The sequence below is a fragment of the Scylla paramamosain genome, chromosome 24, assembly GCF_035594125.1.
Source record: "Scylla paramamosain isolate STU-SP2022 chromosome 24, ASM3559412v1, whole genome shotgun sequence".
Classification (NCBI taxonomy): domain Eukaryota; kingdom Metazoa; phylum Arthropoda; class Malacostraca; order Decapoda; family Portunidae; genus Scylla; species Scylla paramamosain.
Window position 1 is genome coordinate 13,789,666 of NC_087174.1, and position 18,557 is coordinate 13,808,222.

Below are 18,557 nucleotides of genomic sequence, written 5' to 3' on the forward strand. Positions count from 1 at the left end.
TTTATATAAACTGTGTTTATACCCTGCTGTGAGAAACCTGGCCTTAACTCTCAGTAACCTGGACTTAGACTTTAAATTTTTGCCAAAGTACCTGAAGCAGTTCCTGCATAAACTCTAACTTATGTTAAAGGTAAGTTGGAGGGTTACGACATTCACATCTCCAGCTCACAATTTATCCAGAAAGGATGTACTGAATGAACTTAGTGACACAGAACTCATCAGAAGATAGGGTTTACTGTTCAGGTATTCTCTTTGTCACCGATCTAGTGAGGGAAGCCTTCCAGAAAGACACAGAAAAGAGCAACCCACTTATCGCCAAAATGAAGGTGATCATAACACTTAGACATCTTGCTGCTGGGAAAAGCTACTGGAAAAATGCAGTTGTGTAATAATGATGGTGTTAGGGGTCACTGAGAGAGCCACAGGTGGCTCGAGATAACTCCTGTGTGCTGAAAACTGTTTGTTTACATCGAGGCTTTTAAACAGGATCAGATCTGTGTTATTTCAGATTGAATTCCTGTCTTACACTATGTCTCTCTTGCAAATATATAAAAACAAAGTAAATATTTGTAGAAACTATAAATTAATAATAAACAGCAGCTTTTGCTGTCTCTTAACATTTGAAATCAAGTAACTTTGTTCTTGAAATTAATTATGATACTGCAACCAATGCAATGAGTTCAAAATTTTGTCTGAAAAAGGGAGGCATTCAGTAACCGAGGTTCCACTGTGCTGCAAAGGGTGGGGACAAAATGCATCCCTGCCTCACTCCTGCATCAAGATATCATAAATACCTCCTCCACTTTTCCATCACTCCACCAGCTAATCCCTTTATTTGGTGTACTGCTATGCTGGCTCACTATAAAGCTCCTCTGGCATTACATACACTGCAAGGTCACAGTTGGGACACAAAAAGTCTATAACCAATGAGGAGATATTCACACAACACATCTCAGCATTGAATGGACAATAACAATTTGGACACTCTTCAAGACATTCCTCTGCTGAAAGCTGTACAACCAGATAATTCATGGAATGCAACACATTTTTTGGTATAATGTCCAAGTAAGGCTTCTTGTTTCCCTTTCCTGGCTTCCTTTCTTTTTTAACCTGAGACAGATCACTAGAATTCTCCTCACTAAGGTCTGATGTTCTTTTTGTCACCACCAGTGTGTTGTTAGCCATGGTGGTGTCCTGGCTGGTATCTTTTGTACTGTTTTGCTGTGTCTTTCTCTTCTGTGGGGTTGATTTTTTGGGTGCTTGAATTGCTGGTGGAGGATCTTTGTATTTCATCTTGCTACTCTCTTCCTCTTTTACCTTAGCCTTTTGTTGTGATGCTCTTGTAGCATGAGTGATCACTGGAGGATTGTTCTGATCCTTTTGTCTTGCTGGTGTACTTTGTTGGTTGTCTCTCTCTTGCACCATTTTTCTCTTCAAAGGACTGAATTTTGGTGCTGCATGTGCTGATGAGCTTGTTGAAGATAGGCTAACCTGCTGTGTACCTTCTGTCTGACTCTGCTGCACCACTTTATCTTCAGGTTCTGATTTCTGAGGCTGAGATACCAAGACCTTAGTCTTCATGATTGTTTGAATTGATGGATCAGTAAAGGCTGATTTCCAGGGCAGTAAATTCTTTAGAGGTAACAGTGACCTCAGATATGATGCAATTATATCATGCAACACATCTTCACCAATGTTAGATTTATCATTCTCATAGAAGCCAGAGATGACAGTTTCTCTACGGGCACAGTAAGAGAGGTAATTCAACGTAGGCATTACCCACTGTGTCAAGGAATGGGCTTTCTGAGTCTTTGGGCACTTACCAGGTGCAGGATAAATCTTCTTAAACCTTTGACACTGGCTGATGATAAACATACAGTTGGCACATTTTAGACGCCCAAAGAAAAGATGTCCAAGGGCATCACTTCCTTTTACTTTCATAATACAGCAATTGCAGGTTACCTCCAAAGACTGAACCTGTCGATCCTTCTTGAACTCTTCCATGGGATGAGTCTGAGGTTCCATCATGCCTTCAGTTTGTGTTCCTTTCTGCATTGTCACATGATGGTTGGTTGGAACAGCTGAGGCTTGTATGGGGCACCGAAGAGATGTTTTTTTGCCATTATTGGAAGGTGCCATGCTATGCAGAGATGCATCATTCTTGACTCTGGGTGTTGGCATGCTGCTGGTGTTCTGGCTGTAGTGTGTAGCTGTTCAGGTTACCTTGAGATGCAGCTTGCAGGGGAGGATCAATAGCATGCTATCACTACTGTGGAGGTGCTCTTCCTTCTATGGGGTAAATTCTGTAGGAGACAAGAGTGCAAAGTGTTTACATAACAATACTATGTACTTGATTTACAGATGCCTGAAGTAATGGTGTCATATTCTGCAAAATGTTTCAGACAAAAAATAAAGTATTAATTACTGGTACTTCTTATCACATCTCCATTTCTACCTTGTTTTTGCATGACTCTTAATTCAAAGCTGATCAGTAGTTCATATATCAATCTATTCAATTTGCAGATATGAAATTCACCAACTTTCTAACTACTCTTGACTCAGTTAAGATACAAGAACATGTAAACCTCAGGGATGGTGCAAGAAGCCAGCAGTCCTACAAATGATGGTACCGGAGTTAGGTTATAATGTTTGGTTAGTTTTAGTACTAAAAAGCCTTTCATTATTACATAGCCACGACTTAAACATAGCTGTCAGCTTCACCTGCACAGTAAACTAATGACACATGAGTAAGCCAGAGTCAGAGGGAGAAAGTTCAGGGGCCAAGGCCTTCCACTGTTATGTGGCTAAACATTTGTCAGATCATGTTTTAAAAATCCACTTACAGTCAGGTAGTCAGGAGACTGACACAATAGTTAACATGATCTTGACAGTGTTATAGTGAATCCAACCTTATTATTATTTTTTTTCTATGGAAGGTCACTCAACAAGGACAATTTTTTTTATGTAAAAAAAAAAAAAAAGACCCACTCAAATGCCAGCTCCCAAAGCAACATCAGATAGAATGATCAAATAAAAGAAGATAAGTAAGAAAAAACCAGCAGAGATGACTCAGAATACCTAACTTCATAGAAACAATTTTAGCTAGGAATGAGATGTAAAGTTCAAAATACCTAACTTCATAGAAACTTTTTAGCTAGGGATGAGATGTAAATTTCAAAATACCTAACTTCATAGAAACTTTTTAGGTAGGGATGAGATGTAAAATTTTCAGTTTAGATTATAAGTAAAGGACAGGTCAAGGATGTTCAGTGTAGAAGTTGGGGAGAGTTGAGTGTCATTAGAGAAGAGGGGATAGTTATCTGGAAGGTTGTGCCGAGCTGAAAGACAGAAATTGAGTTTTTGAGGCAATGAAGAATACTAAGTTTGCTCTATCCCTATCAAAAATATTACAGAGACCAGAAGTCAAGCATTCTGTGGCTTCACTGTGTGAACTGTTTACTTCCTGAAGGGTTGGACATCTACAAAGATGTGGAAAAGTGCAGGGGTAGTATCATCAGTGTAGGAGTAGATACGACATGAAATTTAGATCACTGATGGATAATAGGAGGAGCAGGTAACAGGAAAGAGCCTTGAGGAACACCACTGTTAATAGACACAGCAGCAATACAACAGTCAGAAAGGAAGCTTGAGATGAAGTTACAGAGAGAAGGGTAGAAGCCATAGGAAGGTAGTTTGGAAATCAAAGCTTTGTGCCAGACTATATCAAAAGCTTTTGATGTCTAAGGCAACAGCAAGTTTCACCAAAATCTCTAAAAGAGGATGACCAATACTTAGTAAGGAGAGCCAGAAGATCACCAGTAAAGTAGCCTCGATTGAATCCATACTGACAATCAGTTAGAAAGTTGTGAAATGATAAATGTTTAAGAATCTTCCTGTTGAGGCTAGATTCGAAAACTTTAGGGTAGGCAGGAAATTAAAGCAATAGGACGACAGTTTAAGGGATTAGAAAGGTCACCTTTTTTTAAGAACAGGATGACTGTAGGCAAACTTCCAACAAGAAGGAAAGGTAGATGTTGACTGGCAGAGTTGGAAGAGTTTGACTTTCTTTGACTTTGATTTGTCCTATGCAGGCATGGAGGCACAGTTTCTGAGAACAATGGGACCCATCAAATCCCAAAGTCATCCAAGGGTTAAGGCCAATGAGGGCAAGGAAAACATCACTTGCAAAAAATATTAATGGGTACCAAAGGATACTAATGGGTAGCATGAAGTAGTTAGATGGTGGAGGAGAGGGAGGAACAAGCCCTAAATCATCCAAGGCAGACTTTTTAGCAAAGGTTTGAGTGAAGAGTTCTGCTTTAGAAATAGATGAGAGGGCAGTGGTGCCATTAGGTTGAAATAAAGGGAGGAAAGATGAAAAAGCAAAGTTATTGGAGATGTTTTTGGTGAGGTGTCACAAGTCGTGAGGGGAGTTAGATCAGAGGTGTGAAACATGCGGTCCACCACACTCCTTTATGTGGCCCGTGGCACATCTGCGGCTCCAGTTTTCCAGTCGGCCTTCCTTATGTTTATATGATTAATTAATCTGGTCTTTCGTCTCTTAAGGTTATCACTTATAGTAATAAATCAGATCACTCTCTGTCTTTGTATGTAAGACATATTTATCATGCTTGAAACAATGTCCATTTCGATGCGTCAACTTCCTACTGTACAGGTATTAAACATGAACATGACATGGCAGGCTCTTGCTTCACCCAGCCTTTGAGCATGAAAACAAATCTTGTTTTGTCTCTTGAGTCAGATGGACTGTTGGAGCGTTATGTATATCCAATATCTCATATACAAACTTATTTTGAATCCCTTCATCATGTTCTCAAAGAAAAGAACAGTTAATGAAGAATATTGTGCAGGAAAAGTGGAAAATTTTGTATTTTTTTGCTGCATTGAATGGAAAACCAACCTGTTTAATTTGTAACCAAAATGTAGCTGTGGTGAAAGAATATAACATTCATAGGCATTATGCAAGTACTCATGCTTCGAAGTATGATGAACACAGAGAAAAGTTGCATGAAGGAAAAGTTAGGGAGTTAGAACAGTCACTCAAAAAGCAGCAGACAGTGTTTAAAAGTGTTCAACAAGCCAGTGATGCTGCAGTTCGGGCAAGTTATAGGATTTCACAAGAAATAGCAGTATCATCAAAACCTTTTTAAGAGGGCAATTTTATAAAGAAATGTATGTTGTTGGCCACAGAAGATATTTGCCCTGAAAACGTCAAGCATTTGCAAACATAAGCCCCTCAAGAAACACAGTTTCAGATAGAATCAATGAATAATCAGAAAATCTTGAGTCAGCTCAAGGAAAAAGTTGCTAAATTTGTAGCATTTTCTGTAGCAACTGATGAAAGTACAGATATAACTGACACAGCAAAACTTGCAGTTTATATACATGGTGTAGATGAAAATATGCAAGTAACTGAAGAATTTGTGGAACTGGTACCAATGAAGGGAACAACAAAGAGGGATGATATATATTTTTATTTGGTAGGTGCACTAGATAAAATAGGTGTTGACTGGATGAAAACTGTGAGTCTGGCTACAGATAGAGCACCTCAAATGGTTGGTAAAAAAGCTGGTGTGGCAACCAAGTTAAAGGAAAAACTACTAGATGTTAACTTAGACGATCAACTTCACAGTGTTCATTGCATAATTAACAGAGAAGTGCTTTGCAGCAAGACATTAAAGATGGATCATGTCATGGATGTTGTTAATAAGGCAGTGAACTTCATACATGCATGAGATCTAAACCACAGACAGTTCAACAGCTTATTGGAGGAAATTCACACTCATGGGCGAACCCTACCATATCACACTGATGTTCGTTGGTTAAGCTGAGGAGTTGTGCTGAAGTGCTTTTATGAATTAAAAAGTGAAATACAGAGGTTTATGGAAGAGAAAGGAAGTGTTGCGCAGGAACTGAGAGATAAAGAATGGGTTCAAGATCTAACTTTCTTGGTTGATATGACAGAACACTTGCATTACCTGAATAGAAGGTTGCAAGGTCGCAATAAATTGGTGACAGATTTACGACTCTATTCGTGCCTTTGAGCTGAAGCTTAAACTTTTTTAACGCCAACCAGCAACAAGTAATACTGCACACTTTCCGACTCTGAAGTCCCTGCAAGACACACCTGAGTTTCATGGTGATATTAACGCCAAAAAATACTGTAACAAGATTTCCAAGTTAGTGAGCGAGTTTAGAGAAAGATTTGCAGACTTTAAAAACCTTGAGCATGATTTTTCTATTTTCCACAACCCTTTCTCTGTTAGTGCTGATAAGGTACCAGAACAGCTTCAGTTGGAACTAATTGATAAGTTTTCAACTGTTGATATTGAAATGTTTTATCACTATGTTGGGCCAACATGTCCCCGAATTAAATGTTTGGTCTCAAAGATTATGTCAATGTTCAGCAGTACCTATGTCTGCAAACAACTCTTTTCTGTGATGAATTTGAATATGTCTTGACTCAGGTCTCAAATAATTGATGACCATCTCAACTCAACACTAAAGGTAGCCACTGCTCAGTCCTTAGTGCCAAACATTGATGCACTTGTACAGACCAAGAGGTGCCAAGTTTCTGGGAGCAGTAGTACTGCAAATTAAGATAAATAATTGGTTGGTTTCCTTTGCACCTTTGTTTTTAAGTTACAACTGAACAGTGTAGATTAAATCCACCTTTATTATTATTATTATTATTTTTATCATTATTATTATTATCATTATTATAATACTCCTTAAATAAGTGGTATCGATCTCCTCATAATTATCTGGCCCATGTACTGTATACTCTGATGAAATGTGGCCTGCTGGGGTAAATGAGTTTGACAACCCTGAGTTAGATCTTTAAAGACTTTGACATTTTCTATTAATGAAGGAGTTTTGATTAGTTGGAGAATAGACATGACATAATTTCAGGAATAATTATAAAGTGCATGAGATTCAAGTGACAGAAGGCTCAAGTACCCTTTGTGGGCCACCTCTATAGTGTACATCGGGTATTTGATACATGCAAGTTCAAAACACATGAATTCTACCATATACACCTAACCTAAATGTGCCAAGTATTCTCAATATGTGAGAAAATTCCCTATTATGTGAGTGACTGGTGATGTGACTGGGTGGTGAGGTAAGGTGGCTGACTCGCACCAGAGGGTGGTGGGTACAAATGTTTTCTTGAGGTTTCCTTGCACTACACACAGACCACAATTTTTAATTTTCTACAATCTCTTTCCATATCATATTTTGCAATTCATCTTTACTAATGCATTTAACTCACTCTTTGTGAAACAGTGCTAAATTAAAAATTTAGAGGGTTCAAAAATGGGTTGTGGAACATAACCCCCCCCTATAATGGTAGAAGGAGGCAGTAGGCACCTGTCAAAATGATAATTACTCCTAGCGAGGTCTAAAGCACTGGATCAGGGGGTGCTGTGAACTTATCATTAAACGCAGCTGTGACCTCACTGAATGTTTCCCTTTGTGTCTCACAACACAAGGAGGCAGGCACAGCCTGCCCTCAAAAGACAACTCTCTTCCTCCACACAAAATTACAAGCACCTAATTGCACACGCACCTTTCACTCAAAATTCTAAATTATCATGGTAACTCCTACACCAGCCTCGAAGTCCCCATCTGGGGAGGGGACAACAGATGTCCCCAGGTCAGACTGCTCTTCTGATATTGACCCTAAATGTCTTGACATCCCCCTCAACTTTTCCTTCATTAATTTCTGCAACATTCAAGGTCTTAGATCTAATTTTCAATCTGTAGAACACCACCTCTCCTCTACAAAACTTCATCTTCTTTTCCTCACTGAAACACAGATATCTGAGGCAAAAGGAAAGTAGCCCCTTTTCTGTTACCTACTACTTTCTCTATCCTCATTTTCAATCCAAAGCTGGATGTTGTGTTTATGTGCACAATGACGTAACCTGCTCCCATGCCCACACTCTTGAATCTTCTGAGTTTTCCACCATCTGGCTACAACTACAGAGTCACTCTCAAACTAAATTCATATGTGCTGTATACCTCTCACCTAACTCCTCTGACTATAAGAAATTCTTTGACTACTTAACTTCCAAAGTGGAGCACATTCTGACTCTCTTCCCTTTTGCGGAGATCTCCATTCTTGGAGACTTCAATGTTCACCACCAGCTTTGGCTTTCCTCTCACTTCACTGACCATCCTGGTGAACTAGTCTTCAACTTTGCTATCCTCCATGACCTAGAGCAATTGGTGCAACATCCTACTCACATTCCTGAGTGTCTTGGAGATACGCCCAACATTCTTGACCTTTTCCTAACCTCTAATCCTTCTGCTTGTGCTGTCACCCTCTCTTCTCCGTTGGACTCCTCCGATCACAATCCCATATCTGTATCTTGTTCTATTGCTCCAATTCCTCCTCTGGATCTCCCTAAACGGAGGTGCCTCTGACGTTTTGCCTCTGCTAGTTGGAGTGCCTGAGGAGGTATTTTGCTGATTTTCCTTGGAATGATTACTGCTTCTGTGTCAGAGACCCATCTCTGTGTGCCAAGCGCATAACAGAGGTGATTGTGTCTGGCATGGAGGCATACATTCCTTACTCTTTTTCTCAACCTAAACCTTCCAAACCTTGGTTTAACACAGCCTGTTCTCGTGCTATACATGACAGAGAGGTGGCCCACAAAAGGTACTTGAGCCTTCCATCACCAGAATCTCACATGCTCTATATTTCTGCCTGGAATCACGCCAAGTCTATTCCCCAACTAGCCAAAAACTCCTTCATTAATAGAAAGTGTCAAAATCTTTCAAGATCTAACTCTCCTTGTGGCATCTGGCACCTCACCAAAAACATCTCCAATAACTTTGCTTCTTCTTTCCCTCCTTTATTTCAACCAGATGGCACCACTGCTATCACATCTATCTCTAAAGCTGAACTCTTCGCTCAAACCTTTGCTAAAAACTCTACCTTGGACAATTCAGGGATTGTTCCTTCCTCTCCTCCACCCTCTGACTACTTCATGCTACCAATTAAAATTCTTCGTAATTATGTTTTCTGTGCCCTCCCTTGCCTAAACCCTCAGAAGGCTTATAGACCTGATGGGTCTATAAGGGTCCTGCCCTCCTATTGTTCTCTGAAACTGCACCTCTGTGCTTGCACCTTGCCTAGTCAAACTCTTTCAATTTTGTCAGTATCTACCTTTCCTTCTTGCTGGAAGTCTGCCTACATTCAGCCTGTTCCTAAAAAGGGTGACCATTCTAATCCCTCGAACTACCATCCTATTGCTTTAATATCCTGCCTAATTAAAGTTTTTTAATCTATCCTCAACAGGAAGATTCTTAAACATCTATCATTTCACAACCTTCACACACACTGTTCTGACCTCACACGGGCAGGACGTGTGATCTTTGGCGCTCTCGGGCAGCCTCGGCCAGCTTGTTGGCCTTCCCCTGCCCCTAGTGATAGCGACCTTAGTTTTGTTTTGTTTTTTCTGTTTTCAACTCTTAGCTTTTAGTTTTAGGCTCGCCCTGGTGAAATTCCTGTACTTGTGAACACATTTAGCGAGTGAGTGGTGACACATAAAGAACAATGTGTGCTCCAGTGCAAACGTACGAACGCAACTACCTCCTACGTCACAGGCGAGGATCAGGTTACCCGCCGCCCAATGTGATAAAGTGCCTTAAGACCCTGAAACTATTTCGGAACCGCGGGTCGAGGGGAGGGAAACAAGTGCGTCCCATCAAGGTTGTGACCTCAAGTGCCAGAGTTGACCGCAGGGTAGGGAAGAAGGAATACAGGCACATTGAAGTACCTCGGATTTGGTACAGTTTACCCTCCCTCCTCTTATTCAATGCAACATCTTTAGCCAACAAAATGGACGAATTAATCGTGACGGTGAGTTCTACTTGTGCAGACATTGTGGCGGTTACTGAGGCGTGGCAGATTGTTCCTGAGGTGTGCTCAATGCAGGACTACCAGCTCTACCATCACCTGAGGTCAGGACGCAGGGGGGGGGGGGGGGAGTGGCCGTTTTCTGCCGCTCTACCCTCAGCCCCTCACACCTCCCTGTCGATATTCTGGCCGGTGTAGAGGCCCTGTGGGTGAGAGTCACGCCCCCCTGCCATCCCAGCAACACGGCCTCCATCATCGTGTGCATCGTGTACCACCCCCCACGAGCCACCACAGCACAGTTACTCACCGCTCACATCATCGACACTGCTGATGCCCTGAGGGTGAAGTATCCTGCCGCCAAACTGGTCATCTGTGGGGACTTTAACAGATTAGATATCAACGATATCCTACACCAGCTACACCTCACCCAGGTCGTGGACTTCCCCACCCACCAGCAAGCCATCCTCGACCTTATACTGACAGACCTGGGCCAGCAGTACTCGCCCCCCAAACCGCTGCCTCCCATGGGGCGGAGCACCCACCTCTCCATACTGTGGACACCCACACCCACCACCTTGACCCCCCGGTCAGCTGTCACCAGGACCCACCGCCCCATGCCTGACTCAGCCATGAGGGAGTTTGGGCAGTGGGTGACACAACACCCGTGGACTGAGGTGCTGGATGTGGAGGACGTCCACTTAAAATGGCAGAATTACGTCGCCACCACCACAGAAGCCTTCCACCGCTACTTCCCAACCAAGAGCGTCACAACGCACCCGTCTGATGCTCCCTGGATGACACCCCGCATTAAAAGACTCATGCGTCAGCGGACCTGGGCGTTCCACTCCTGCCCGGTCCTTTACAGGAAACTAAGAAACAGAGTAATCAGGGAGATTAAGGCTGCAAAGGCAAACTATTACCCAGACAAGATACACCACCTCAAGCTGACCAACAACAGACAGTGGTACGCTAAGATCAAAGCTTTGTGTGGCCTACAAAAGCACACTTCGTCTTTTCCTTGCACCTCACACCTTCCTGCTACTCTCGCGGCTCAGGAGATGAACGATCACTTTGCTGCTATCTGTCAAACCTTTCCTCCCCTCCACACCACTCTGCTTCCTGCCTATCTTCCGGCCCCCTCTCATAACCCCAGTGTCCAGGCGGTGGATGTTTTTAAGAGAATACTCAAATTCAAACCAAGATCCACCACACCCACTGACCTTCCTATAAAAATTTACAAGGAATTTGCTGTAGAGCTAGCAACACCACTATGCTCAATAATAAACGCTTCACTCTCCCAACACTCTTGCCCCGAGGACTGGAAGACATCTTACGTCACTCCCATCCCCAAAACCTCCAGTCCACAGTCACTCAATGACCTCAGGCCAGTCTCTATCACCCCCATCCCTAGCCTTATTTGTGAAGATTTTGTATATGACTGGGCCTACACCAAAATCTGTAATACCGTGGATATCAGACAGTTTGGAAATATTAAAGCCACCTCCACCTCCCATTACCTGACCAGCTTCCTTGAATTCATCCACAGCCACCTGGACAAGCAAAACACCTCTCTAGCTGTTGCTTTTGTGGACTTCAAAAAGGCTTTTGATCTTGTTGATCACACTGTTGTCATCAGCAAGGCAGTGAGTCTTGGTCTCCCTCCTAACCTGATAGCGTGGCTAGCCGACTTCCTCACAGGGAGGCGTCAGGCCGTTCGCTATCAGGGCTCTGTCTCTACTTTCCAACAGCTGACTTGTGGGGTCCCCCAGGGGACCAAGATGGGTCCTCTATGCTTCCTCCTCCTCATTAACGACGCCCTCACTGACACCCCCCATCGCTGGAAGTATGTGGACGACTGCACCGTGGGCGTCCCAGTTTCCACCAAGAACCCGGACTACTCGCCACTGCAAGCGATCCTGGAGCAGCTGCAGACGTGGACGGAGGAGAGCAGGATGACCATCAACCACAACAAAACTGTGGTGATGCATTTCTGTACCTCCTCTGTACCAGTGCCCCCTCCCCAGCTCTCAGTGGGCCCTCACCCCCTCCAGGTGGTCTGATGTGCCAAGCTCCTCGGAGTCACGGTGGACGACCAGCTGACCTGGAAGCAGCATGTCGCCAGCACCATAAGATCAGCTACCTACAGGCTGTACATGCTGCGCAGACTCAGGTCGCTGGGGACGCCGACAGATGAGTTAAGGGGGGTGTATCTTACTTTCATCCTCCCCAAACTCATGTACGCCTCCCCAGCATGGTCCTCCTCCCTCACACAAACTCAACAGCTACAGTTGGAGAGTGTGCAGAAAAGGGCGTGCAGGGTCATCCTTGGCCCTGCATACACCACCTATGAAGAAGCCCTGAACACCCTGAGGCTGTCCAGACTATCCACCAGGTACCGTGAGGCTCTGGAGAAGTTTGGAAGGGGACTTCTGAATCATCCACGTCTCAGAAACATGCTGCCGCCTGACGCGCCTTGCCCTACCCGTGCCACCAGACACCACAATAAGATAATGCCCCTAAAGGCGCCACGTACGGACCGGTACAGACTCAGTGCGATTCCCACCATGGTGCGAGCCATCAATCAATAGTCCCTTCTAGATTTGACTTACCTTTAGGATTAATGTCAAGTATTTCCCCACCCCCAATGTACATTTTCAGTTTGTTGACTGCCTAAAGAATAAACCGTTTATTATTATTATTATTATTATTATTATTATTATTATTATTATTATTATTAACCTTCTATCTGATCACCAGATCCATCAAGACTGCTCTACTGATGATCTTCTGGCTTTCCTTACTGAGTCTTGGTCATCCTCTTTTAGAGATTTTGGTGAAACTTTTGCTGTTGCCTTAGACATTTCAAAAGCTTTTGACAGACTCTGGCACAAAGCTTTGATTTCCAAACTACCTTCCTATGGCTTCTATCCTCTCTGCAACTTCATCTCAAGTTTCCTTTCTGACTTATGTTGCTGCTGTGGTATACAGTCACTGTTCTTCTAAATCTATTAACAGTGGTGTTCCTCAGAGTTCTGTCCTGTCACCAACTATCTTCCTATTATTCATCAATGACCTTCTAAACTTCTTGTCCTATCCATTCCTACACTAATGATACCACCCTGCACTTTTCCACATCTTTTCATAGACATCCAACCCTTCAGGAAGTTAACAGTTCATGCAGGGAAGCCACGGAACGCCTGACTTCTGATCTCTCTAAAATTTCCGACTGGGGCAGTGCAAACTTGGTATTGTTCAATGCCTCAAAAACACAATTCCTCCATCTATCTACTCGACACAACCTTCCAAACATCTATCCCCTCTTCATCAATGACACTCAACTGTCCCCCTCTTCTACAGTGAACATCCTCAGTCTGTCCTTTTCTTATAATCTAAACTGGAATCTTCACATCTCATCTCTAGCTAAGACAGTTTCCATGCAGTTAGGCTTTCTGAGACATCACCAGTTTTTTCTCACCCACCCCCCCTCCAGCTGCTAACTCTGTACAAGGGCCTTATCCACCCATGTATGGAGTATGCTTCACATGTCTGGGGTAGTTCCACTCATACCGTTCTTCAAGACAAAGTGGAATCAAAAGCTTTTCGTATTATCAACTCTTCTCTAAATGACTATCTTCAGCCTCTCTCTCATCGCACAATGTTGCATCTCTAGCTGTCTTCTACCGCTATTTTCATGCTAATTGCTCTTCTGATCTTGCTAACTGCATACCTCCCCTCCTCCTGCAGCCTCACTGCACAAGACTTTCTTCTTTCTCTCACCCATATTCTGTCCACCTCTCTAATGCAAGAGTTAACCAGTATTCTCAGTCATTCATCCCTTTCTCTGGTAAACTCTGGAACTCCCTGCCTGCTTCTGTATTTCCACCTTTCTATGACCTGAATTCCTTCAAGAGGGAGGTTTCAAGACACTTATCCTTCAATTTTTGACAAACGCTCTGGACCCTGTTCAGGGATCGGCATCTCAGTGGGCCTTTTTTTTTTTATTGGATTTTTGTTGCCCTTGGCCAGTGTCCCTCCTACACAAAAAAAAATAAATAAATAAATAAATAAATAAATAAAAATAATGGGATGGTAGATCTGAAATATGTGAATTCTCATTATGCGAGCTTTTCACAGAATGTAACCCTTACATATGACAAATATCTAGTTTATAGCATGAGAACAAGCTGTGCTGAACCAAGGTTTGGAAGGTTTAGGTCAAAAGAAATCACCTCTGACACGGAAGCAGTAGTCATTCCAAGGGAAATCAGCATGATATCTCCTCAGGTCCCTCTAATCATTAGAGGGAAAATGCCAGAGGCACCTCTGCTTTGGGGAATCCTGAGAAGGGATTGGAGTGATAGGACAAGAGGTTGATATGAGGTTGTGATTAGAGGAGCCCAAAGGAGAAGACAGTGACAGATATGAGACTGTGATCAGAGGAGTTAGGGGAGAGGTACACAACACAGATAAATTTTGTTTGAGAGCGACTCTGTAGTCATAGTCAGATGGTGGAAAATTTGGAATATTCAAGTGAGGTAGAAGAGGGAATTTCATTTGTGCATGCATGAAACAATGCCTCAGCCAATCAAAAAAACATTTAAAAAAATCAGTCAATTGGTGCTTTGTATTCTGCAAGGCGGGAGGGAAGAGCTTGATTTTGAATCAGCCTTGGAAGATGGCTCAGTGCAGTGGCTATGAGTGCAATTATTTTGAGGGAATAAGAAAATTTCACAGCAATAATGAAGCTTAGCCACCTCCAATTTTTCCCACTGAGGACTCCAGTGATGAGGAAGTACCAGAGGACCAATAAGGTAGGTTAGATTAGGTTTAGTTAAGCCCTGTCTTTTTAGTGTCATGCTTAAAGATGAAACTACATTTTCTAGTAGAATTTGGTGTTTTTGGATGAATCCTGCTCGTTTTCATAGCAAATCATTGGTTTACATGTGTGTATATGGGAGGGGGGAAAAGTTATATATATATATTATATATATATATATATATATATATATATATATATATATATATATATATATATATATATATATATATATATATATATATATATATACACATTATATACATATACATATATTATATATATATATATATATATATATATATATATATATATATATATATATATATATATATATATATATATATATATATATATATATATATATATATATATATATATATATATATATATATATATATAAACATTGATTTACCCCAGAAACGGTTACTAGATCCATTCAAAACACATCAAAATCTAGTAGAAAAATGTAGTTTCATCAGAAATTGTTAGACAGGTACACTTATATAAATTTACCAGGTACAATGGTACCTTGGTATATGTCCTTAATCCATTCCAGATCCTTGGACTTATACCAAACAGGATGTGTACGAAACAAATTTTTCCCATAATAAAGGGAAAATGATCAATCCATTCCCATGAAAAAATAAATAAATAAATAAAAAAAAATCCTATTGTTACTGACATATTGTACAGTACATTGATGTGGTTGAATAAAATAATCTAAACACTGCTTAATACTAAAATACACACTGTAGTTGATGGCATATAAGACAAACCGCCATTTCAGCAGGGCATATTCAGGAAAAAAAAAAACTTTATGTATTTAAGCATGTAATGTTTAAAGCAAGCTAGTGGTACAGCTGAACAAAAAGCAAGCGATCACAATAGTAAAAATATTCTACAGGACTTGAATAATAAAACAGAGGTAGTGGCCTAGTCACAGAGGCAAGGTGAAGAACACAGCCCAGCTGCCAATATGTCAACAACACACTTGGTGCATCACTAAACAGGGCCGCATTTTCATTTTCAACATTTCCTTACATCATATCATGGTTTAAAAATATGATATAGCACCCTTGCCTATAATATGGTGATGTAAATCTTTGGGTGTACGGGTGAGGGAAATTTCAAAATTAAATCTATGGGAGGCCTCACATTTGCATATAAGATGCAGGGTGATTTTTTTAGCCATTTTTATGAAAAAGGTGCATTGAACAGAGAAAATACAGAAGCAATTTGATGAAACAAATGAAAATCTAACCTCACTTTACCTTGCTGAGAAAAGTCAAAGTGCCTACTTGGATAGTGCTGAGAAGGGAGATGTTATTGTTTGGAAGGAGAGTCATTAACTTTCTTAGAATTCAAGGTTAATGAATTTACTAAAAATTTACACAAAAAAAACACAAAATCACATGAAAATTCACAGAGTTATAGAGTGGGTTGTTCACTGAATGGTTGCAATAGCCGTACTGATGCTTGTGGGCATTCATGACTTTGTCTCGAGGGAGGTAAACGTGGTTAGCACGCAGTGTCATGACTCATTTTGACCCATATGAGTTCTAGCATGCAACTTGTATTCCAAACAAAGGTTGTATACAAAGCAAATTTTTTTCCCATTCAATCAGGACGTATGACAAGTTGGACTTATTCCAAAGCAGATGTATACTGAGGTACCACTGCATTATTTTAAGAGAGGACCATAATGCTATACACATTTAAAGTATTGTTTTTGTTTACCTTTATGGATACTGAGAAACTTTATTGAAGTTTTCGTCGCAAATTAATAGCTTCTGTGATATAGGGGATTTTTGTTAGATGATGTGCATAGGTTTAATTAGGTTAAGTTATGTCAGGTTAGATTCAGTTAGGTCAGGTTAGGTTGGGTTAGGTTAGAATTGCCTTCTTTTAAGCTATCATCTCCATTTGTACCTAAATTGACCATTTTCATGTTCCCTGCCCATAAACCCCACTTCATGATGAGTTCCCAACCCCACTTCATAATGAGTTCCCAGTATCATAGGGGGATGAGGAGAGAAGAGGCAAAACAAAGTATTTCCGACATGTTTTATGCTCAAAAAAAAAAAAAAAAAAAAAAAAAAAAAAAAAAAAAAAAAAACAATAATGAATATCATCGTTTTGTACCTGAAATGCAGTTTGATCCTATTGTAAAAGTTTATCAAAATTTTGCTGTCTTGGCAGGGGCACCTTATATGCTGCCAAACATAACTGGTGGAACTGTCAGGGATTATGGAAACTGCCTGAACATACTCATTTTTTATAGTGACTATTATTTTGTGACAAAATATGACACACTGAACAGACCAGCAATGCAATTAATGGCTCTAATCTTACATAACCTCACCTTACCTAGCATTCAGATGAACATACCCATGTAGTCAGGTGTATAAACAGGATGCGTGTAGCAACTTTGTAATAATGGGAAAAAAAAAGAGAGAGAGCAAGGGGCATGCTATGAAACTATATAAAGATCAAGGCTAAACAAGAGAAAAAACTTACTTCTGTAATCTAGTAGTTAATAATTGGAATGGACTACTCCATTACGTAATAGTGTAATAGTATGTTTTCAAGTCTGAAATTAATCTAGACAAAGCTTGGAGCAATCAGGATTTAATTACAAATTACAGAGCTAAAATTCAATACAACAGAATTATATTAACCAATGCTGCTGCCACTAATATATGCATGAATCCAACAGAAAGTTCAGAGCTGGATGTACAGGCCTAAGGGCCTCTTCCAGAAAATATACTGTAAGAAACTGTAATGTTGTCTCAGTTCTATCCATTGTAGTGGGTAGCATAAGCACTGACAGCCTTGACATAGAACATGCCTAGGACGAGGCACAGGAGTAAACTAAGCTGCCTTGCTTCTTACTTGCCAGCATCAGTCCAGGGACCATATTCTTAAACACTTCTACCTGCACCTCCATTACTTTTGGGATTAGCCAGCCAGCCAGCCACTATCTCTGTACCATTATTATACTCTGTGATTCATGTATACATCATCCCAACAATGATTCAGTGTTGTCTGGATTACCTAAAAACACATGCAATAGTTGACAAGTTGATAAATTGACAATAAAAGTTAATCACACCATAATCTTCTCACCTGGAACTGTTGTGTTGTTCTTGTTCTTGTTGATGATTTGGGAGCCTTGCAAGCTGTGGTGCCACAGCCTCTAGTGCCCTGAAGGTGCTGGCAGCACACCAGTTATATGTCTAGTGAGCTGTCCAGTTTTCTGGAGGAAGACCCTGGTGTGCCTGAGTGTCTTGAAGTCCAGGGTATTGGGAACCACCCAGGTCTGTTAGTGATGACCTGTGGATGTGGAGTGATACCAGTGAGTGGAGTGGAGCAGTGCAGTGGGAGTGGTGGTGGGGACAGTTTAGCAGCAGGTGTTCTGGAGTGTCTGGCTGTGTGGGACACCAGGGGCAGTGAGGGGTATCCATCAGGCCTAACCTTTGCATGTGGGCATTGAGGAGTCTGTGTGCTATCCTGAGTCTGGTGACAGCAGTGTCTAGGACACAGATGGGGGGGAGTGGGTCCACCAGTGGTGTCGTGTGTCCTGTCTGATGTGTCCAAGTGTTTTATACTATAATGTTGTGTTGTTGTTTGGAAGACTCAGGAAGATCTGTTTGTTTTCTTCAAAGTTTGAACATAGAGACATGTGCTTTGTTCATAAAACAGACAAAGCTGAAATATACATGTAGTACCTCAATATTATGAAGATTTGTATAAATTCTGAATAATGAATGTCTAACAAAATAGATATAAAGCAATGTGGCAGGAAAAGAAGGAAAGGTAAGTATTTTAAGAGTCGTGTGGTCCTATTTC

The 18,557-nt window shown here is 41.2% G+C and overlaps 1 protein-coding gene across 6 annotated transcripts in view; it reads right to left on the reverse strand.

The window, feature by feature from the left end:
- LOC135112778 (uncharacterized) overlaps positions 1 to 18,557 on the reverse strand; it is a 38,428-nt gene continuing 19,871 nt past the window's right edge. For all 6 annotated transcript variants that reach the window (XM_064027584.1, XM_064027583.1, XM_064027580.1 and 3 more), the window contains 2 exons: positions 17,835 to 18,041; positions 1 to 2,303 (listed from right to left, as the gene is read on the reverse strand). In XM_064027584.1, coding sequence (XP_063883654.1) covers positions 847 to 2,181 — 1,335 coding nt within the window. In that variant the 5' untranslated portion in view covers positions 2,182 to 2,303; positions 17,835 to 18,041 and the 3' untranslated portion in view covers positions 1 to 846. The remainder of the gene's footprint in view (positions 2,304 to 17,834; positions 18,042 to 18,557) is intronic.